The sequence below is a fragment of the Caretta caretta genome, chromosome 1 (genome assembly GCF_965140235.1).
Source record: "Caretta caretta isolate rCarCar2 chromosome 1, rCarCar1.hap1, whole genome shotgun sequence".
In the NCBI taxonomy this organism is placed as follows: domain Eukaryota; kingdom Metazoa; phylum Chordata; order Testudines; family Cheloniidae; genus Caretta; species Caretta caretta.
Genome location: NC_134206.1, coordinates 209,844,313 through 209,868,525, shown reverse-complemented (window position 1 = coordinate 209,868,525; position 24,213 = coordinate 209,844,313). Strand labels below are relative to the sequence as shown.

At 44.6% G+C, this 24,213-nt stretch overlaps 1 protein-coding gene across 4 annotated transcripts in view; it reads right to left on the bottom strand.

The window, feature by feature from the left end:
* The window catches only part of HAO2 (hydroxyacid oxidase 2), a 30,659-nt gene extending 14,864 nt beyond the window's left edge, over positions 1–15,795 (bottom strand). For 2 of the 4 annotated variants that reach the window (XM_048820143.2, XM_048820150.2), the window contains exons 1-5: positions 15,299–15,788; positions 9,553–9,705; positions 7,229–7,380; positions 6,413–6,696; positions 2,460–2,675 (exon numbers count right to left, since the gene is read on the bottom strand). In XM_048820143.2, the coding sequence (XP_048676100.1) occupies positions 2,460–2,675; positions 6,413–6,696; positions 7,229–7,380; positions 9,553–9,683 (783 nt within the window). In that variant the 5' untranslated portion in view covers positions 9,684–9,705; positions 15,299–15,788. Of the gene's footprint in view, positions 1–2,459; positions 2,676–6,412; positions 6,697–7,228; positions 7,381–9,552; positions 9,706–10,722; positions 11,622–15,298 lie in introns of those variants that run through there. The other 2 variants (XM_048820126.2, XM_048820135.2) reach the window with 2 other exon arrangements.
* Positions 15,796–24,213: the final 8,418 nt, after the last annotated feature.

The following is a 24,213-nucleotide window of genomic DNA, read 5'->3' as shown; positions in this document are numbered from 1 at the left end:
CTTGATGTGCCAGAGTTTATGTTCCTTTATATTTTGCTCAGTAAGATTTCACTTCCAATTCTTAATGGATGTCTTATTCTCGCTAGACTCCTCTTTTACTCTGTTGTTTAGCCATGGGTGGCATTTTTTGGTCCTCTTGCTGTTTCTTTTAATTTGGGGTATACATATAGTGTGAGCCTCTATTTTGGTGTTTTTAAAAAGTATCCATGCAGCTTGCAGTTATTTCACACTTGTGACTGTTCCTTTTAATTTCCATTTAACTAACTTCCTCCTTTTTTTGTAGTTCCCCTTTTTGAAGTTAAATGCTACTGGGGTGGGTTTCTTTGGTATTTTTCTCCCTACGAAGATGTTAAAGTTAACCACATTATGGTTGCTGTTACCAATGGTTCAGCTATATTCACATCTCGGACCAGATCCTATGCACCACTCAGGAATAAATCAAGAATTACCTCTCCCCTTGTGAGTTCCAGGACTAGCTGTTCCAAGAAGCAGTTATTAACTGTATCTAGAAATTTTATCTCTGCATCTCATTCTGAGGTGACATGTACCCAGTCAACAGGGAGAGAGTTGAAATCCCCCATTATTATTGGGTTTTCTGTTTCTGTAGCCTCTCTAATCTCCTTGAGCATTTCACGATCACCATCACCATCCTGGTTGGGTGGTTGGTAGTCTATTCCTACTTCTATACTCATTATTCAAGCATGGAATTTCTATCCATAGAAATTTTGGAGGGAGGGCCAATAAGAGGGGGTTGAAGAAGTTTGGGCAAAAATTGATAACAAAGGCATGTTTTTTTCCCCCCAATCACCTTGGCTACTGTCTCAATCTTATCTTTAGAAGGCACTTGTCTGTTGATCTCTCAGTTTCCCTTCTCTGGTCTCCTTATGTATTGTAATTATAATAGTTACAGTTACATTTGCTAGAGTAATCTTTTCAGTTGCTTATAATTTTGTCAAAGTTTCAGCCTGAAGTTTTCTAAGTTTGATATCTGCTGGTTCATTGGGGCAGCAGAAGGCGTGACAGACCTTGCCTGGAGCCATAGCAGTGGTTGGAAGTATAGTAGAACAGAGGTTCTCATAGCTTTGTTTCTTTTGGCTGTATGCCCTTTGGATATTCATGTCCTATGGGTGCCTCCTTGGAACAGAGGGGACCCAGACGGTGCTGAATTCGGAAGAGTCCCCACATGCTCCACAACCCCTTCCCTGAGGAGGGGGCTCAGTTGCTAGGGCAGAGGGGCAGGGGCCTGTGGAGAAGGAGTGCATGGATCCCATGGGTTCAACTCTGGGTGTGGGGTCCTTAGTTGGGAACAGCTTCTCAGTCCCACAGTGTGTTGGGGAGGCCAGGGCTGCTGGACAAGGGGAATCCATCACCTGGCCCTTCAAAGAGCAGCCAGAGCCAGGCTCTGGGACAGCCCCATTCCTAGCCCCCATCTCCCCAGCAGAGCACCCAACCTTGGGTTGGCATCAGAATTTCCCTGCCTCCCCAGCAGCCCCCAAGCAGTGCTATCACCTCCCTCCCTTCTTCCTACCCAGACCCTGCTCTCTATCCAGGGCAACTCCCCCTTTCTGGCCTGTCTCCCTGTAGCAGAGTCCCCATCTCCCATACCCAGACCCCCGTTCTCCTAGCAGAACCTTCCTCTCACCAGTTCCCCCATCTCCTGCGTTCAGTCTCTGCAGCAAACAGCCTCAAAGCTAGGGGTGCTCAGGCTGCCCCGGAAGAGGCTAAGTTGGTTCTCAGCCAGGCAGATGCTATCTGGTGAGAGCTCCTGAGGAGCACATGGCAGTGGGTGCAGCCCAGTGTCTCCAGGCAGCGGGATGGCAGCAGAGCGCTGGACATGCTGGGTAATGGGAACCGGGGAGCCTGGAGTATAGGGATCTTGGGACCAGCCTCATCCTTGTCATTGCATCAAAGTAGTGTTTTCATGGAATTCCCTGGATTATTGTGTCGTATTTTGTAAAGCAAATGACAGAAAAGTCAGTAAAAATAGTAAAGTGAATAGGTCACAATAAAACACAGATGTGACAATATGCAAAAATAACATGGATAAAAGAAACAGAAAAAAGATGGGAAGAAACATGGGTGGATGCAAACATTCAAACACCCAGTGATTAATTTGCAGAGCTGGATATCAGGGAGATTTTTGCTACATAAATTATCTTTACTCTGGGGTTTAAGGGACTATAAATTTCCATTCCATTAAAATCTAATGCTGCAAATATTTGCAGGCAGTTCCCACTAAATTCAATGGGTCTGTGTCTCAGCAGAATTAGGTGCTGAGACCGTATTGTACCCTCATCTCTATATTTTCTGCTCTTTACTTCATCTTTGCTACAGTACACACAGGCATGCAAATGTATGTGCAGGTATACCACAGCTATGTATATGAATGTAAACACACAGTTACCTATGTCAGGACACACGTGCATGCCTATGACAACAGATTACAGCTTTTCACTTACAGTGGCAGGTCCTCCATCCAGCTGCCTTCCACCATGGTTGGAGACAATAATCCCCTGAACTCCATGTCTCATTGCCAGATCTGCATCTTCCTTTGTCAAAATTCCCTTGACAATGATAGGCAAGCGAGTCAGGCTCTGCAGCCAATAGATGTCATTCCAGTTTATAGAAGGGTCTATGGAGTTAGGCGGGAGGCCATACTCAGAACAACTCTCTTCCTGAAGCCATGGAGTAGAAGGAAATTACATTACAGGTTTATAATAAATAAATAAATAAATAAATATAATATATTATTATATAAATAAAAATAAAAATAAAATAAAATCCCTCAAACTCTTTCCCTACCACAGAAGACATTAATAGACTTCATAACAGTTCCATCAACTGGCTTTGTAAACGGTATGTCTCTGGAGGACAACAATTATTACGGGGAATGGATATGGAAAGAAGAATCTCCGAGGGATGTAGGCTGAGATGTCAAAGCCAAGGTATTGGAAGGCAGGAGTGCAAACGAGGACATTGCAGAGCAGAAACAGGACGGGAGATGCCCTTGATACAGCAGTTGTCAAAATGTTTTTTTTTTCCTGCAAATAAGATCATTGGGCTTCTTTAGACAGCAACATAAACTGTCTGGTGTGATGGAGGCCAAGGCAGGTCTCCTTTCCATTCACTCTATTTTAAAACAAGATGAGAAAGCAGCAGATACAAAAGGGAAGGCTACCCATAGCCATACAGCTCTGATTTATGCAACTTGCCTATTTGCTACATATCATCCATCCTGCCATTAACCTTAAAGGTACTCTCAGTTACACTGGTTTAGACTGAGAGTAAGTGCATGGACTGTAATGCATACTCAGGAATTACGCTGTGGTAAGTACAGAAACAACTGGGCCACAAACCAGGCCCAGATCCACAGAACATTTCTCACTCATTCTGTACCTTGCCTTATTCAGTGTGTGCCACTCAGATCCGCAGAAAGAGTAGCATGTAAACGAAGACGGTATCACAATACATTCACATAACCAACTGTCACTTTGGCATTTCCTGATTTATGAGTGCTTTTAGTGCCATTTTCTTGATGGAATTACTAGTTTATTAAAAATGAAACAAAGGACTCCTGCAGAATCATGCCTCACTCAGTTCTCACATTGTGCTTTCAATGAGGCACTATTTTGAATCCTGGCTTAACATAAGAACAGCCATACTGGGTCAGATCAAAGGTCCATCTAGCCCAGTATCCTGTCTTACGACAGTGGCCAGTGCCAGGTGCTTCAGGGGAAATGAACAGAACAGGTAATCATCAAGTGATCCATCCCCTGTCACCCATTCCCAGCTTCTGGCAAACAGATGCTAGGGACACCATCCCTGCCCATCCTGGCTAATAGCATTGATGGACCTATCCTCCATGAATTTATCTAGTTCTTTTTTGAACCCTGATATAGTCTTGGCCTTCACAACATACTCTGGCAAGGAGTGCCACAGGTTGACTGTGTGTTGTGTGAAAAAATACTTCCTTTTGTTTGTTTTAAATCTGCTGCCTATTAATTTCATTTGATGACCCCTTGTTCTAGTGTTATGAGAAGGAGTTAATAACACTTTCTTATTTACTTTCTCCACATCAGTCATGATTTTATAGATCTCTATCATATCCCCCTTAGTCATCTTTTTTCCAAGCTGAAAGGCCCAGTCTTGTTAATCTCTCCTTATATGGCAGATGCTCCATACCTCTAATCATTTTTGTTGACCTTTTCTGAACCTTTCCCCCTTCCAATATATCTTCTTTGAGATGAGGTGACATCTGCACACAATATTCAAGATGTGGGCGTACCATGGATTTATATAGAGGCAATGTGATACTTTCTGTCTTATTATCTATCCCTTTCTTAATGATTCCCAACATTCTGTTCGCCTTTTTGCCTGCCGCTGCACATTGAGCGGATGTTTTTCAGAGAACTACCCACAATGACTCCAAGATCTCCTTCTTGAATGGTAACAGCTAATTTAGACCCCATCATTTTATATGTATAGTTAGGATTATGTTTTCCAGTGTGCATTACTTTGCATTTATCAGCACTGAATTTCATCTGCCATTTTGTTGCCCAGCCACCTAGTTTTGAGAGATCCTTTTGTAGCTCTTTGCAGTCTGCCTGGGACTTAACTATCTTGAGTACTTTTGTATCACCTGCAAATTTTGCACTCACTGTTTACCCTATTTCCAGATTGTTTATGAATATGTTAAATAGGACTGGGCCCAGTACAGACCCCTGGGGGACACCACTATTTACCTCTCTCCATTCTGAAAACTGACTATTATTCCTACCCTTTGTTTCCTATTGTTTAACCAGTTACCAGTCCATGAGAGAACCTTCCCCCCCTTATCCCATGACTGCTTGCTGATGCAGAGCCTGAAAAAGTGAATGGAATTAAGCCAAGCTACTTTGAAGCATAGGCGCCGACTCTGAAGGTGCTCCGGGGCAGGCGCACCCATGGAAAAAAATAGTGGGTGCTCAGCACCTACTGATAGCCCCGGGGGTCAGTCAGCCACCCCAGCACCTCCTGCCTGCCAGCAGCCCTGCCGAGCAGCTCCTCCCCTTCCCTCCTAGTGCCTCCCACCCATCCCAGATCATCTGGAAGAGGTGAGGCGGGGGTGGGGGCCTAGGTGAAGGGTGGAGTGGGGGTGGGGCCTGTGGCGGAACAGGGGTCGAGCACCCCCTGGCAACTTGTAAGTCGGTGCCTATGCTTTGAAGCCCTGCCTCAGTCAATATACATGAGCACCCTGAATTAGAAAAGGGAGACCAGATTCTTATCTGTTGTAAATCAATGTAGCTCAATTAAAACCAATGGAGTGCCACAGATTTACAGCAGCCGATAACCTGGCCCGGTGTTTCAAAGCCTTTTAGTGAAATCTCCACACACACAATTTTGTTAGATCTGCAATAGAAAATAGGGGGAGCACTATTAAAATATTCTTGTGCATATACAGAGTATGATTTTAAACATTTGGTCAAATCAAAACAGATTGTCATCCAACCATTTGAAAGGAAAATGTCTGACCAGAGGACTTTGTGCCGAACAGTTGTCAATCTTTTCCTGCAAAGGCACCTGAGCTGTTGAACAAAGTGACTTCAGGGGCATTAGACGGATTTAGAGCTCACCTCCCATTCAGTTGTGACTGCTGTAACCATCAGCAGAGCTCTGAGAGTGAGGCCAGGCTTTAGAGGAACCCAAGCTCCACCAGAATTTAGAGCAGGCACAGATGAATGAAAGGTGGTGAGCACTGGCTAGTACAGCTGAGGTCAGCAGGCACAGATGAATGAAAGGTGGTGAGCACTGGCTAGTACAGCTGAGGTCTTAGTGCTTGTCTATACACAAAAACTGTACCACTTTAACTATATTAATATAATTAAAGCAGTGTGACATGCCCCCTCACCACTGCCACCAGCATGGGTGCGGTTATATTGGTATAAAGGTGCATCTACTAATAAAGCTATTCCCATATGAAAAGGGGAATAACTATACTAGTATGAGTCACCATTATACTGGTATAACTGCATTCACACTAGTAACAACATCACATCCCCTCACTGAAGTATTTATAACAGTAACTCTTTTAAGCATAGACCAGGCCTGAGTTTGGCAAATGGTAACATGTATCCAAAAAGGCTAAGAACTATTTTTGTAGTCCAGTGGCAAAGGTGATATTTTTTGTGTGTGTGTGTGAGGGAGACATATGTATTCACAAGCCCTCCCATCCCCCCAGATATGTTGCTTGGCTTGTACTGAGCATGCTCACATGGACTGAGCATGCTCAGTAACACTGCTGAAGCCGGCTGCCCTCACTCTGCCTCCTCGCCCACTATCGGCAGGCAGGGGTTGCCTCTGGCCAGTGAGGCTCCCATCTGCTTGCTCTCTCTCGCTCTCTCTCTCTCTCACACACACAAATCATTTCCCAAACCTCAAAAACTCCTTCAAAGTTCTTCACTGTCATGTGCGGTGGGAGCTGGAAGTTGTTGCGGATGTCGTCTCGTCTCTTCCCAAGGTAGGGAAGATCGGCAGTGAGCACCAGGCCTTGAAAACCCGCGGCCTCTGCACGTCGGATCAGTCCCTCTGAGAGTGCCCTGTTGCGATGAATGTACAGCTGGAACCATCGGAAGCCATTGGGTGCAGCTGCAGCAATCTCCTCCACCGTGCAGGTGGAGTATGTGCTGGTGATGTAACAGGTGTTCATGGCTTCAGCTGCTGCAGGAGATATTTAAAAAAGCCTCAGTACGAGGTGCTGAAGCTTCCTCACCAATTTTGCCTGGGTACAATGGGAATGCCAGCTAATAACCCCCAATACAAGATCTTTCATCCATATTTTATAAAGTATGTATGGACTGTACAGGCTGAATGCTGTATGTCACCCCCCTCCAATCCTGGGGCCAAAAGGGGGCCAGTCTGGTCCCTGGCACAAGTAGGAATAGCTTCAGGGCTTCTTTAAGTTACAGCAGCCCCCAAGAGGCTGTTCTGGTAGCTGGGGATAACTACAGTGCTGCAGCACTGTGACTGTATGTGGTTTTCCAGCTGCTTTGTGCCTCCAGAGCATCACAAGGGAGAGAGGAGTAGGTCAGGAAAAGAATCTGGCTCTAAAACATGGCACTTCAGTGTCATTCTTACAGATTGGCTTTTCAGGGGGTTGGCCACACATTAAAATGCCATCAGAATTGCTCACAGTTTCTAACAGGTTTTTAATATGTCCTCTTTTGTTTTACAGAATGAAATCACAGGGTACCTCTTGCTGTGCTCTTCTCTCCATCGGACCAAGCCAGCCGGTGGAAACCGGTGGGAGCAATCCCTACAGGGAAGCTGATTTCAGTCCCTAGAAGAATAGTCCTAGTGTCTATCACAGACATATCCCGCAACATGCGTGGCCGGAAGCGGATTCTGCAAGAAGACAAAGATGACATGCCAGTCAACAAGGTAGCAGCCTGGTGGTTTTAATGCTTGCGATCTTCCCTGATCAATGGATCTTCATTTATATGTTATCACACACTAGTCTGACCCAATCAGGAAAAGCCAGGGGCCATTGCCTGTTGAGAACTCCACCCCCTCATTGGTACTTACTTTCACCCCCAACATGACTCTCCTCACAGTCATTGCCACCTACCTGTAAACCCCATACCATCTGCTCTTGAACTATCTGCCATCATTCTCTGTACCACTGTAACCTAAGAGCACCCCAATGCCAGAGGGCAAGAAGCACCCTGATATATGGTAGACAGTTTCCACTGGTGTCACCAATTCAGTGTACCCCAATTCATTAAGGTAATAAACCATAGCTGATATGTGTCATGTAAGATATCAATAGAAAACTAGTAACAACACACTGATCATTAATATCCTTGTGCGGTGTATATACAGTAAACACCCCAAGGGACTATACAAATGTGGAGGAAATGTGAGATTAAAATGTGTTTACCAGATAAATCTGTGGAGTGAGTAAACAGGTTTCTCCCAGACAAAGGACAAGCCAACCCTCCAGTGAGGTGTTGTCAGAATCAATTGGCTATCACATGTCTAGTGGCCATTCATTTGCATTGGATGGGGAAGGAACAGATCAGTTTGCATTATAGTGAACACTAGTAGGGGAAGACCCCAGCATGGAACTTCCTTCATCACCAGACTCCATAGCTCCTTCCTCACAGCTTTAATGAACTTTATTTTGAGGGGTAACCTTCAGCTGAATCCCTTTCAAAGGAAAAAAAGATATAAAAAGTAGGGCAAAGAACTTTCACCTAAGACGACAAAGGAACTGAGCACTTCAGACTTTTTGGGAGATTCTGACCAAAGGAGGTGGTTGGCCATCTTGCTGGAAGACAGGGGTCCTGGAACAATTTTTATAGTGAGCCACTGAACCAAACTGTAAACCCTGTATATAATGGAAACACTTCAAGCCAGGGGGTGCTGCTGCACCTCCCTGCACCCCTAGTTCCAGCACCTATGCTGGAAGGAAGTCTGGTAAGAATCTTACTTTGAACCAAGACCACAGTTTTGTTAACTAGAAAGTGTATTTTTATTTTTGTTTGTTTTTAACCCTTTCTAACTTAATTCTTTCAACTTGGTATCACTTAAAATCTCTCCCCTTTGGTCAATACATTTGTTTTACTTTTAAACCAAACCATCCCAGTGCTGTGTGTGCATTGAAGTGATTAACTCCAGTTAAAGTGATACACTGTGTGTTTTGTCTGTTTAGAGGAACAAACAAATCTTATTCCTCTGAATGGTCCAGGAAAGGTCTGCACATTGCAGAGCACATGGTTTCAGGAAAATTTGGGATGGGGTGGATGCTGGGGTCAAATTACCAGGTGCAACTAAAGCTGGTGGAAACCAGGGAGTGACTGTGTTGCTGCAGAAGGCAAACTGCTGCTGTATCAGGGTTGCACAGCAAACAGACAGAGGGCATGCTTGTTGCTAACTGTGAGCATCCCAGACAGAGAGCTTCAGCAACAGAGCATTTAAAGCACTCAGAGTTACAGGGAAAGTGGTGATACCACCCCTCACTGGTCTGAATAGCATCCCAGAACATGAAAACCACCCACTCAAATGATCCTTGCTCCGTCATTTGCCTTCCATGTATCCCATGGCATACACATCTGCACTTTTGCTACTTGCTGTTGGATTCCATCTCTCTTCCCTTACATCAAAAACCTTCAGATTGCTATACCCATATCATCAGCCTGAACACTGCCCATTCTCACTATCCATGCAATTTGCCCCCAAGTCTCAGCCCCCTGTGCTACATACTCCATCCTCATACTCCCAATGCCCCACACTCTATGCCACTCCCACCCTTTACCCTCTCACCTACACAACATGCCACTTGCTTTCACTCCCTTGCTGCCCATTCCCACCCTCAAGTCCACTGTGCTCCATGCTACCTACCTTCATCTGCTGGGTAACACCAGAGGCTACATTGTAAGTAACTCAGGTGCATTTTGCTGTGGTCATTTATATAAGGGATAGGTGTTGAGAGTATTAGACACTTGAGAACACCAGGAACTTGCATCCCAACATAGCTTAAAAGATTTTTGCCCACAAAAGAAGAGCTCTCTGTACCTTTTATATGCCAGGAGGTTGTCATCTCGGGTGCAACACTCATCAGCTCCACCTGCAAAAAATTCCCAAGTGGTCTTGGGCAGATGCTTCTTAGCATAAGCTTCAAAGTCTGACAAACATATCATGGGCATTTTAGAGAAAGGTTATTGGAACCTGAGAAGAGAGGAATAACATGTCAAGCACAGAGTAGATACGAGGTCCCTGAGCATTCCCTTTGTCAGCATTCTCTCTTTTATCCACTTCAATTTAATTTAGTGCTGGTCTTGGATTGACAGCTCTACAATCCTCTGTCTGCAGAAGAATTACAGCTCCAGCTTCTCCACAGTGACCAACTAGTGTGCCACATCTCTGCCATGATGGAGCGACCTCCAGGAATGAGAAGGGCACTTATCCCTAATCTATCTATTGAGAATGCCTTAGAGTTTAAAGGCGAGGATGGCTTTCAAGATCTGAAATGGTCTCAGATGCCACTATCTCATTTTGTATTGGCCACCATTCACCAAACAAATTTCAGTCACGCACACTGCTTCCTGCAGCTGTCTAGGGATTTTTCTTGGTTGTCTCCAACCAAAGTACTGACAAGACTCCTTCCTGCATAGTAGGATCACTGCATAAGCTGGAATATTCATCCTTTCAGAAATTGAAGCATAAAGAGAAAAATTCTGTACTCTGTGAAATACCACTGAAGTCTGTGAGGTTGTAGCGTAGAACTACTGGCTGAATTTGGCCTGTGATATGTACTATGTGTTATCTATTGTGTACCACATTCCCCTTGCAGATACTGTGCATGCTACACCTATCGTATTATTTTTTACTGGGCACTTGTCACTGGGCATTGCTCTATAGTGCACATCTGCAGGTCTAGCTGTTGGCCACACAGCTATTTCCTCCCAGCTGCATAATTATAAGAGACGCAGGTAGTGCTGCCAATGGTTAAGGTTGCCTGACACTTCTTTCATAAGACCCTGTTTTCAGCTGTTTTTAACTTTGTCAGACTTTAATGGTTTGGATTGAAATTTCCATACTTTGTGTCTACCTCAGGCTGAGTTTTTGTTTGATTTTTGTTGTTTTAAATTTCAGCAAAAGCAGTTCAGTCATTTCTGAGAACACACTTAGGGAAAATACATTGTTTTGCTCATGAATAACTGTTTCATTGAGAAGGTCTAGTACCTCTGTCCTTTGGTCCAGGGACTTGGAATAAGGTGCAGGTCCTTGATGTAAGGTACACGTCCTGTGTCTTCACTGTGAATATCTACCTAAATTTGTCCAAGTTATGAGACTGAAAATTTCAGTTTGCACATCTCAGTAGAGACAGAGTGTCTGAGGATTTTGTTTTCTCTGAGCATTCTCCAGCCCAGACCTGAAGGACTTTCCCTGTAATTGTCTCCTTGCCAGCTGAGGCAGCAGACACAGGAACTGAGAGCTGGGAGACTGATCCACCACTGGCGCCTCAGCAGGGAAGAGGAGGTACTTGCTAGCTGTAATGCAGAAAGTGAGGAACTGGGGTGGTGATGAAGGGGAGACTGCGATGAAGACCCAGAGGACTGATGGGTGGGGCCTGTGGGGGCAAGGCTCTGGACAGGGATGAGGAGATGGGGGATGGATAACTGGGGCTGGTCCTAGGACAGGCTGGAGGCATTGGTGGGCAGAAGGGGCCTGGTTTTCAGGGAACAGGGACAGAAGTCTCTAATCACTAGAGAACACTCCCCTCAGAACCTGGAATGGAACCTAGGATTCCTGGGCCTCATCATTCCTTTTCTGTCAGCAAATATCTGTGTAACCCAAAATGTATGCCTCATCCCCCACCCCCTCGTTGCTGACCCACATAGAGAATGTCAACCTACTACTGCTATCAGTTATTCTTTTAGTTCAAGTGGTAGAGGGCTGTGCTGTGGATTTAAAATTCTGAAATCTGAAGATGACCCATGTGAGAATCAATATGGTTCCACATGATAGAATTTCTGGGGGTTTTTTCAGTTTGCTTTTTTAAAAAAACTAGGAAATTACTTACAAAAATACATTTAAATCCCATTAAGACTGCAGATCACTCACTCAAAAGTTAAGAAATGCCACAGTTAAAGTTGCCTGTGCCACCATAATTTGGCTCCTTTGTGTGTATGCATTATGATACACTCTTTAATTACATGATCAAATACTAGTTTTTTCCCCCACAGGATTCCTGCCTCATTTAGCGCACAGGATGAACCATGCTCAGAGAATGAATCAGAGCTGTGTAAAGAAGAACACTGTTGCCTGTAAAACCCCTCCCTCATTGTTGCAGAATCTGGAAGGTGTGAGTGAATGAGGTTGGGGATTGCAGAAAGAGAAAGGACAGTCTTATGGTTAAGGCAGTTGAATGCCGCTCTGGAGAATTAGATTCTATCCCTGCCCCTGCCACAGAGTTCCTGTGGAATCCAATGAAAGCAAAATTTTTACAGTTGGCCACTAATTGAGTGTTCTTCATTTTCTGGATGCTTACATTGAAACAGAAGGGGTCTGATTTGCAGAAGTGCTGAGCACTCAGAGCTGCAACTGAAATCAGTGAGAGCTATAGTCTGAACAGTGCGATAAAATGATAAGTTCTAGGAAAAATCAGGCCATAGGCATCTCAATTTGGCGCTCAAAGTAAGTGGATGCTTTTGACAATAATATCTCTGTGCCTCAGTTCCCCATCTGTAAAATGGGAATAACAATATTAGAAGTGTTCTGAAGATAAATGTGTTAATGTTTGTGAAGCACTGATATCATAGTGATGAGCACTATGGAAAAGTCCCTGAGGAAATAATAATTCTGTATTAAGAGCAATGTATGACTGGTGTTCATTAAATAACGCATAGGCCCACACATTCAATGATAAAGATAAAATTAATTTAATGAATAGCTGCTCATTAAGTGAGCACTGTCCATTGTGTTCACTGAATGAGGCAGTGGAAAAAATAGTATATGATCATATAATTAAAAACTGTATCATAATGCTTACACACAGGGGGCTGAATTAAGATGGCATAGGCCACCTTAATTCTGGCATTTCCTAACTTTTGAGTGCTTGACTTTGCAACCTTATTGTTCTTTTAACTTAGATTTTTTTTATGTAATCATATGTCTTTAAGGGGAAATACTTTGCAAGCAACTCAAATCACTTTCTTTGATGTCGGCCACAGTGTTAAGTGGGCCTAATTCTGTCTTCTTTATACCTGTACAACCCCATGGATGCCACTTGGGAATGAAAGGATCACAAATGACGGCAGAATTTGCCCCTTGATCTTTTTTAGATAGCTAAAACCAGAACATAGTCTAACCTTAGCTACTGCTTTACCAGGTTCTGATTATCCAGGTTAATGATTACTTAACTTGGCCTCAAGCAAATCCTGCAAATCATCTTCTGCCCCAGTGTTACAAAAAAGCATTACTGATATGGCCAGAAAGCAGAATGAAGCCTATATTTTATGATCTCTCTGTCTCAGTCTCTATCTCCATGTTGTCTTCTCCAAGGTTCAGCTGTCAGAAAAAACAATCAACAACAGAGAATAGGGCTAAGTTCAGAGAGAACAATAGATAGTTGTGTTACATGTTGCTACTAGTAGGTGGTGTAAGTGAACATACACTGGAGGTGGAAGGGTGAGGCTGTAGTATGAAAAGCACCCAACAAGAGCCTGTTAGAAGGTGCAAATTAAAGCAGCCCTTTCTCTTACATCCTCCTGCTTGTTCATTTTCCAGTGTCCCTCTCCACCCTTCTATAAATGATACCGGCCCTACACACATTCACCAATATGCAACCCTCACTTAGAACATTTCTGAATTTGGCCTAGAAAATTCTGAAAGGAGTAAATACAGAAACCTGCATCTAAACCCATTCCAGAATAAATGCAGCGCAAAACTATGTTCCAATTCATAGTTAGAATTAGAGCTGGGTGAAATCCGCCAAATATTTTCTAGAAATATTCAGTTGACTTTTGTAATGAATCCAGGTCCCTTTGCTATTTGCTTTCTGTGAATATTGTAGCAAATGAGTAGGCGTGAAGGCAAATGTATAACATTTGGAGCAACTACAGGAGAATACTGACACAAACAAAATTTTGAAATTGTAGTTGCAACTGTTCACACTGGAAATATGATTCTTAGTATTACTTCATCCAGTCAGGGAACAGAAATAACACTGCAGTCAAAGCAGCAGGAACACTGAATATCAAATACTTGCCAGTCAACATGGGTTTATATCGAAAACAGATCCTTTGAAACTAACTTGATATCTCTATTTTGGTAAGATTATACAAGTTTGGTTGATAAAGGTAATAGGGTTGATGTAACAGATTTCTGTAAGGTGTTGACTTGGTATTGCATGACATTTTGATTAAAACTTGTATGATTTAAAACTGATGCAGCACATATTAAATGAATTTAAAATGGCTTATAAGTCTCAAAATGTAACTGTAAACAGGTAATCATCGCTGAATGGGTGTGTTTCTAGTAGGGCCCCATAGGGATCAGTTCTTGCTATTCTGTTTGCTATGCTATGCTATATTCTTGCTATGCTATTTCATATTTTTATCAACGACCTGGAAGAAAACGAAAATAATGACTGCTAAAGTTTGAAGATGTAAGTACGTACATGGGGAACAAATATTTGATAACACACTCTTCAATCTTACAAAGATATAACGCAATCCAGTGACTGGAGATTGAAGCTAGCAAATTCAGACGGCAAATAAGGTGCAAATTTAACTATTGGAGCAATTTATCAAGGGTCATGGTGGATTCTCCATCAATAGCAATTTTTACATTAAGACTGGATGCTTGTCTAAAAAAAACTGCTCTAGCAATTATTTTGGGGAAGTTCTATGGCCTGTGTTATACAGGTCAGTCTAGATGATCACAGTGGTCCCTTCTGACCTTGCACTATATTAATCTATGAACTATTGTGAATAAACTACATACCAAGAATTATTCACAGAAATGATTTGGAAAATAATGACAAAATATGAGATAAGTGTGAGGTGTTTCCTCACAATTCACAAAACAGAAAAAGAAGCAAAATTTGTTAAATAAATGATTTGTTACTAATAGTTTTGCAGGCCTAGTTAAAATAGACCTTTTACAGTGCAAATGAAAATGGAGGCGCTTCAGACTATGAATAAATGCATTGTTTACAATTTAATTTTTCTGAAAATACCCAGGAGAGTGCTCCAGCTCTCTCTGCTATCCTTCTATATCAGTTAATTAGGAGTTGCAACCCTTATTGGAACCAGCAGGTCAGATAGCCACGATGTGAGCTACCAGGTTGGAAAGTCGACCAAATGATGACAATGTGTGCTCCAGACATAGAGAAACAGATTGATTATGTAGACAAAATCACTCAATCAAACTTCCAAGAGTAGATATGGCCTGTCCCACTGACAGACATGTTTAACTCTACACTAAAAGACTGGGACCTGTAATTCTCCACTACAGCAACTCCAGTAATAGTTGCAACATTGGAGCCAGTAGCACAGACAGGACTTGGGTGTTTTTGTCACTGTGTCGTCTTCTCTGAGAAGGTGAGCCCTGTCTACACAGCTGCATGACAGCAGACACAAGGGGAGGCATACCAGAGGAGAGATCTAGGTCTTAAGTTTCCTAGCTCAAAGAAAGCCAAAGGCACCAAGGACAAATATGAAATCAAATTATTTCACAGCAGGAGAAACAGGAGCCATAGACACCCAGACACAGCCCTCACTCATCTCTCAATCACTTGCAAAAAACAACTTACTTTGGGATTTAAAAGCAAGCAGCACCAGGTAAGACCCCAGGCTTCAAAGTGGATTACAGACAGGTCCGTCCCCACCCTTACGCAAAGTACAGAGCTGTGAAGGGCGCCAGGAAACTACACAGCTGCGTATTGCTCCAGCTCCTGCTCCGCCTCTTCCACCTGGCCCCAGGCCCCGCTCCAGCGCTGCCCCTGAGGACTGCAGCAGGGTTGGGCTCGCTGCACTCGGCGGAGCGACTGGGCTCCAGCCTACTCTGCTCCTCTGGCTCCCAGCCGCGCCGCTGGCGACTGCTGTGGGCTGGTTCCCCCTGCCCCCCAAGCCTGGGAGCCAGGGGAGCGGAGCAGGCTGGGGCTGGGTCACTCCATTTCCCACAGGAAGTGGCCAGCGCTTCCCCGCCGTGGAGGCCTGGGGCCGGCTCTCTCCCCCCGCGCCGCCTCCGCGGGGGAGGGGGGGGCGGCGAGAGGGGCTGCGTAGGGCACCAAAATGGCTAGAGGGGGGCCTGATTACCGACCTACAGAATGGCCACTATTTATTTTCTGGAGTGAATAAACAACTATGAGGTTAAAGCTTAACCCACCAGCAAACTTTGTACTTTTGTGTATGTCTACATTTGTTCTGAAAGAAAGTTCCTTCCAAAGACACAGGTCATCTTGGTTACAAACTGATTGCTTGGCAAACAGCCCTGGGAACTGCCCGGTGGCAGGGACTGAAGGCAGTGCAGTCACCAATGGAAAGTACAGAGCCACTGCAGCAGAATGCTGCATACATGGGACTGGATATAGCAGTGCAAAGACCACTGGACTCTGCAGCATCCCAGAAGGTAATGCAGAGTGAATAACACTGAAGCATGTGCAGAGCAGGTCGCAGGCCTGTGTGGGGTGTATGGCCTCCCAGGGCACCATGTTTTGGGGCCTCAAGGATTCACATTCTGGGAGCCCTTCCCCGGTAGCATTTGTCTAAGACCAACCCTAGTTAGTCGCTCTGAACACAACCATATTAAAGACCCTATCCCAGAGATGGGAGGAAAAGAGATGAGACACTTTGAAAGATCTTTGGTGCAAATACCCTTGAACATCACCAGTTCCTGTTGATACCACTTTTCCCCTCCTTTCTTCAAATAGCACTGCCTTTGGGCAAAAAAGAATCCCCACAGCGAATGCAAGTACAGGACACCATGAATGGGAGGAGGGGGAGAGCTTAGTTTTTCTCTCCAAGTCCCTAGTACCACTCCCCTGCCTCCTCCATTTGGTGAGGTACAGGCTGTGGACTACCAGAAACACCAGACTGCTGTTGTGTCAGAGTTATGTAGCGTTTAAATAAATATAATGTAAATGTTAAATACAGACCCTCTGTGCCTCAGTAGGAACATACACTTCAAGTTTTCTTTGAACAGACAGAATGATTTATCAATGAACTTGACTGGTCATGCCCCCACATTCCAGCAGTGGATAAGGACCAGAGGCTCACAGGTGGGCACTTAGCCCCCAAATTTCAAAAGCGGCTACTGCTTTTGGGTGTGTTTGTTTTTAAGGATTTCAAAGGGCTGCCAGCTCTACCCACTTTCCCTATAGACTGTAGGTTTTCAGGCCCTCATACAGGTCTGGGGGAAAACCCCTCCGATAGCTGTCCTTCCCCATTGCCTTCTGGGAAAATGCTGCTCCACGTGCTGCAGAGCTTCTTCGTCTACCCTCAACACATGGAGCAAGCAGAGCTCCCTTCTACCCACTCCCTTGCTTAAGGGGTCAGGAGTGCACCCCAAGCTCTCAGCCCTCCTGCATCCCAGCTGGCTTTGCAGCTTCGCCTCTCTGGCTGCTAGTGCTGCCCGCTCCCCAACACTCCCCTCCCCCACCCATGCCTAGGGAGAGGTGAGAGAATCCTGCTCGCTCTAGTATTGCCATGCCCAAGAGTTCAAAAAGCGTGAGTCAGGATCTGAAAATTCATGATTTTGGCTTTAAAATGATGAGATTTTAAAAAATAACAAATGTTGAATTGTTTGTATGTGTCTTCTGCTTCGGGAGCCTTTCGGGTTCATATTTTCAAGCTTTTCTCTGCAAGCATAAGAGCTGGAGACTTATTTTTTAAATGAAAGGTGAGATTCTCATAAGAACATAAGAACGGCCCTACTGGGTCAGACCAATGGTCCATTTAGCTCAGTATCCTGTCTCTGACAGTGGCCACTACTAGGGCTACAGGAGGAATGTACAGAACAGTGCAGTTGGTGTGATCTACCTTGTGTTCCCCTCCTGGCTTCTGGCAATCAGAGGCTCAGAGATGCCTGGAGCATGGGGTTGCATCCCTGATCATTGCGGCTAATAGCCACTGATGGACTTATCCTCCATGAATGTATCTAGTTCTTTTATGAACCCAGTTATTCTTTTGGCCTTTACAATAGCCCCTGGCAATTAGTTCCAGTATGTTGTATTAAAAAGTACTTCTTGTTTTTTATTAAACCTGATGCCTATTAATTTCATCAGGTGACCCTTGGTTTTTGTGTTGTGGGAAAGGGAAATAACACTTCTCCACACCAGTCATGATTTTATAACCCTCTCTCATGTTCCCTCTTAATCGTCTCTTTTCTAAACGGAACAGCCCTCATCTTTTTAATCTCTTCCTGTATGAAAACCATTCCATAGCCTTGAACATCTTTATTACCCTTCTCTGAACCTTTTCCGGTTCCACTATATCCTTTTGGAGATGTGACAACCAGAAATGGACTAAAGTGTGGGTGCACCATGGCTTTATATAGTGGCATTATAATATTTTCTGTCTTATTTTCTATCCTTTTCCTAATAGTTCCTAACATTCTGTTAGCCTTTTTGACCACTGCCGAGCATTGAGTTGAAGTTTTCCGAGAACTATCCATGGTGTCTCCAAGATCTCTTTCTTGAGTGGTAACAGCTAATTTAGATCCCATTATTTTATATGTATAGTTGGGATTATTTTTTCCAATGTGCATTATTTTGTATTTAACAAAGTTGAATTTCATCTGCCATTTTGTTGACCAGTCATTCAGTTTTATGAGATCCCCTGTAACTCTTCGCAGTCAGCTTTGAACTTAACTGTCTTGAACACTTATTTATCATTTGCAGACTTTGCCACGTCTGTGTTCACTCCCTTTTCCAGATCAGTAATGAATATGTTGAACAGCATAGGTCCCAGTACAGATCCTTGGGGATACCGCTGTTTACCTCTCTCCACTGTGAAAATTGACAATTTATTACTACCCTTTGTTTTCTATCTTTTAACCAGTTACTGGGCCATGAGAGGACCTTCCCTCTTAGCCCAGGACTGCTTCATTTCCTTAATAACCTTTGGTGAGGAACCCTGTTAAAAGCTTTCTAAAATTCAAGTACTGTACACTATATTGACTGGATCACCCTTATCCACGTGCTTGTTGACACCCTTGAAGAATTCTAATAGATTAGTAAAGCATGACTTACCTTTACAAAAGCCATGTTGACTCTCCCCCAACAAATCATGTTTATGTATGTGTCTGATAATTCTGTTCTTTACGATAGTTTCTACCAATTTGCCCGGTACTCAGTTAGGTTTACTAGCCTGTAATTTCCAGGATTAACTCAGGAGCCTGTTTTGAAAATTGGCGTTACATTAGGTAACTTCCAGTCATCTGGGACAGACTATCGTTTCAGTGATAGGTTACATACCACAATTAGAAGTTCTTCAGCTTCATATTTGAGTTCCTTCAGGCCTCTTGGGTGAATACCAACTAGGCCTGGTCACCAATTACTGTTTAATTTGTCAATTTGTTCTAAAACCTCTTCTACTGACACATCAGTGTGCGACAGTACTTCAGCGTTGTCAGCCAAAAAGCAGAGCTTTGATTTGGGTATCTCCACCACATCCTCTGCAGTGAAGACCAATGTAAAGAATTCATTTTTCTTCTCTGCAGTGATCTTAGCTTCTTTGAGTGCTCTTTGAGGGTAGATGAGGGAGCAGAGCAGCCCCAGCAGAGCAGTGGAGGAAGACACAGAAACCAAGGGCTAAGGGGAACAACAGGAATGGGCACAGCAGTAGCACAATATGAAGATGTGCATGTGGGGGCCATAATTGGTGTTGGGGTTTGTGGTCAAAGGGAGTAATTAATTCCCTGAGGGGTTGTGGGTGGGGGTGGGTAGCTGACAATTTATTAAGGGGCATCTGTGTGGGCATGTGTGTTGGATGGGAAATTAATTAACTAGGAGTAGAATTAGGAATTTGAGTATTTGATGGGGGTTCTAGCTGCACTGCCTTAGTGTGGGTTTTAGTGTGCAGGGGAACATGCACATCAGCTCCTCTCCCACTGAGCTGAGGAACTACACTATCAGCAGCCATTTCTAAACGGTTGATTTTGTGCTGATTACAGTCATTGGTGGTCAATTGCTGTTGTAGGTACCAGTGAACCCCTTAGCGTAGATAAGATAACCACGCTTTGCTCTGATGGAGTTTACCCTTGCCTGAAACCCTACCGTAAACTCTACTTGTGCCTGTCTACAGTAGGGTCTGTTGTGATAATTGGGCCTACAAATTTACTTTAATTGTGAGTTCAGCTGTAAAAAAGTAAGTGCAAGTTTTTAGGATGTCACAATGATCTATAATAACAAATGTTGATGGGAAATGGTATGAAAGACTGAATTAGTGCAAACAAAAAAAGACTACTGATATAACTCATGGCCTGTGCTAAGATCATGGTTGGTAAACAAGAAAAGTGTGAGACTGAAAAAATCAATGAACCAAAATTGGTGTGTCAGAAATTAGGCCTAATTGGTGGATAAAATAATGAGCGTATGAACTATTCTGCCCACCACTTCCTTTGTGGGTCCTTAAAGAAAGAGACTTTGGGCACAAAAATTGGCTACTGGAGTGAGCTTCACCATGATGGCTACCCCCATACACACATTTTCTGGGATCCAGACCAAGCCAGAGAGATGGATCCAGGTGACATCACCACCCCTACAGGCTCCAGCTGAATTCTGAATACCACCTGGGCCGAAACAGCTCCATCCCAACTCATCTAATTTCATAGAATCATAGAATATCAGGGTTGGAAGGGACCTCTGGAGGCCATCTAGTCCAACCCCCTGCCCAGAGCAGGACCAATCCCAACTAAATCATCCCAGCCAGGGCTTTGTCAAGCCTGACCTTAAAAACTTCTAAGGAAGGGGATTCCACCACCTCCCTAGGTAACGCATTCCAGTGTTTCACTACCCTCCTAGTGAAAAAGTTTTTCCTAATATCCAACCTAAATCTCCCCCACTGCAACTTGAGACCATTACTCCTTGTCCTGTCATCTGCTATCACTGAGAATAGTCTAGATCCATCCTCTTTGGATCCACCTTTCAGGTAGTTAAAAGCAGCTATCAAATCCCCCCTCATTCTTCTCTTTCGTAGACTAAACAATCCCAGTTCTCTCAGCCACTCCTCATAACTCATGTGTTCCAGTCCCGTAATCATTTTTGTTGCCCTTCGCTGGACTCTCTCCAATTTTTCCACATCCTTCTTGTAGTGTGGGGCCCAAAACTGGACACAGTACTCCAGAGGAGGCCACCCCAATGTTGAATAGGGGGAACGATCACATCCCTCGTTCTGCTGGCAATGCCCCTACTTATACACCCCAAAATGCCATTGGCTTTCTTGGCAACAAGGGCACACTGTCGACTCATATCCAGCTTCTCGTCTACTGTCACCCCTAGGTCCTTCTCTGCAGAACTGCTGCCTAGCCATTCGGTCCCTAGTCTGTAGCGGTGCATTGGATTCTTCCATCCTAAGTGCAGGACTCTGCACTTGTCCTTGTTGAACCTCATCAGATTTCTTTTGGCCCAATCCTCCAATTTGTCTAGGTCCCTCTGTATCCTATCCCTACCCTCCAACGTATCTACCACTCCTCCCAGTTTAGTGTCATCTGCAAACTTGCTGAGGGTGCAATCCACACCATCCTCCAGATCATTAATGAAGATATTGAACAAAATCGGCCCCAGGACCGACCCTTGGGGCACTCCGCTAGATACCGGCTGCCAACTAGACATGGAGCCATTGATCACTACCCGTTGAGCCCAACAATCTAGCCAACTTTCTACGCACCTTGTAGTGCATCCATCCAGCCCATACTTCTTTATTTCTTCTATCTTCCCCAAAAGGAAAGTATTACCAAGCTAACTGCCATCTAACAGACTGTCAAACAAGGGCATTTGTCTTTTAAAAACTCTCTCCAGCTAAAGTGAAAGAGAACAAGAAACACTGTTAAAATGAGAGCCTGGCTTAATACTTTACATGCCAAATTTTTAACTGCTTTTTTTCCACATTATCTTTAACAAAAGGTTAAAAGGATGTTTCATGGTGTGTTTCCCATTGTACTAAGCAGAATGTGGTTTCTGTATACCAAATCCCGAACCTTGTTAAAAACTGTATACTGTTGGACTGTGTCTGGGTTATGTTAACATCTTTGGCTTGTATATTCCATCCAAATTGGTACAGCTACACTGATAGCAGTAACTAGTGCAAAGTTCCAGTCTACATAAGGTCTAATTCAATTTGCAAATTAAAAATCGACTATTATTCTGCCTGAAGATGTTGACAAGTATGCCAGCTTGAGACATCTTTGGCCTAATTTTCAGCTGCTATTGACTTCCATTGGAGTTTTTGATGCTCAGCATTTTCTGAAAATGAGTCCTGAGATGTCTCAAATTGGGCACCCAATAACTGAGGCACTGGTCTGATGCAGTCTGGCAGGTTCTGTGTTCCTAACTGCAATATTGCAAGCCGAGGACATTTGCACCATTTTCTTTCTTCCAGGCCTAGTAAAGAATTCCATTTTTATTCTATCCACATCTGAGTATTGGCCAACGCTCTACTAGGTGCAGGAGACTAAGGATTTGTCTACAGTATGAAATTAGGTCCAATTTATAGAAGTCATTTTTTTAGAAATCGGTTTTATATATTCGAGTGTGTGTGTCCCCACAGAAAATGCTTTAAGTGCATTAAGTGCATTAACTCGGCAGAGTGCTTCCACAGTACCGAGGCAAGCGTCGACTTCCGGAGTGTTGTACTGTGGGTAGCTATCCCACAGTTCCCGCAGTCTCCGCTGCCTATTGGAATTCTGGGTTGAGATCCCAATGCCTGATGGGGCTAAAACATTGTCGCAGGTGGTTCTGGGTACATACCGTCAGGCCCCCGTTCCCTCCCTCCCTCCATGAAAGCAGCAGCAGACAATCATTTCGTACCTTTTTTCTTGAGTTACCTGTACAGATGCCATACCACGGCAAGCATGGAGCCCGCTCAGGTAACAGTCACCCTATGTCTCCTGGGTGCTGGCAGATGTGGTACTGCATTGCTACACAGCAGCAGCAACCCATTGCCTTGTGGCAGCAGACGGTACAGTAGGACTGGTAGCCGTCATCGGCATGTCCGAGGTGCTCCTGGCCACGTCGGCCAGGAGCGCCTGGGCAGACATGGGCGCAGGGACTAAATTTGGAGTGACTTGACCAGGTCATTCTCTTTAGTCCTGCAGTCAGTCCTATTGAACCATCTTATGGTGAGCAGGCAGGCGATACGGATTGCTAGCAGTCCTACTGTACCATCTTCTGCCAGGCAGGCAAGAGATGAGGATGGCTAGCAGTCCTACTGCACCATCTTCTGCCGAGCAGCCATCAGATGTGGATGGCTTGCAGTCCTTCTGCACCGTCTGCTGCCAGCCAAAGATGTAAAAGATAGATGGAGTGGATTAAAACAAGAAATAGACCAGATTTGTTTTGAACTCATTTGCTTCCCCTCCTCCCCGTCTAGGGGACTCAGTCCTCTAGGTCACACTGCAGTCACTCACAGAGAAGGTGCAGCGAGGTAAATCTAGCCATGTATCAATCAGAGGCCAGACCAACCTGCTTGTTCCAATAAGAACAATTACTTAGGTGCACCATTTCTTATTGGAACCCTCCGTGAAGTCCTGCCTGAAATACTCATTGATGTAAAGCCACCCCCTTTGTTGATTTTAATTCCCTGTAAGCCAACCCTGTAAGCCATGTTGTCAGTCGCCCCTCCCTCCATCAGAGCAACGGCAGACAATCGTTCCGTGCCTTTTTTCTGTGCGGATGCCATACCAAGGCAAGCATGGAGGCCACTCAGCTCACTTTGGCAATTAGGAGCACATTAAACACCACACGCATTATCCAGCAGTATATGCAGCACCAGAACCTGGCAGAGCGATACCGGGCGAGGAGGCGACGTCAGCGTGGTTATGTGAGTGATCAGGACATGGACACAGATTTCTCTGAAAGCATGGGCCCTGCCAATGCATGCATCATGGTGCTAATGGGGCAGGTTCATGCTGTGGAACACCGATTCTGGGCTTGGGAAACAAGCACAGACTGGTGGGACCGCATAGTGTTGCAGGTCTGGGCCGATTCCCAGTGGCTGCGAAACTTTCGCATGCGTAAGGGCACTTTCATGGAACTTTGTGACTTGCTTTCCCCTGCCCTGAGGCGCATGAATACCAAGATGAGAGCAGCCCTCACAGTTGAGAAGCGAGTGGCGATAGCCCTGTGGAAGCTTGCAACGCCAGACAGCTACCAGTCAGTTGGGAATCAATTTGGAGTGGGCAAATCTACTGTGGGGGCTGCTGTGATGCAAGTAGCCCACGCAATCACAGATCTGCTGATATCAAAGGTAGTGACCCTGGGAAATGTGCAGGTCATAGTGGATGGCTTTGCTGCAATGGGATTCCCTAACTGTGGTGGGGCAATAGGCGGAACCCATATCCCTATCTTGGCATCGGAGCACCAAGCCGCCGAGTACATAAACCGCAAGGGGTACTTTTCAATAGTGCTGCAAGCTCTGGTGGATCACAAGGGACATTTCACCAACATCAACGTGGGATGGCCGGGAAAGGTACATGACGCTCGCATCTTCAGGAACTCTGGTCTGTTTC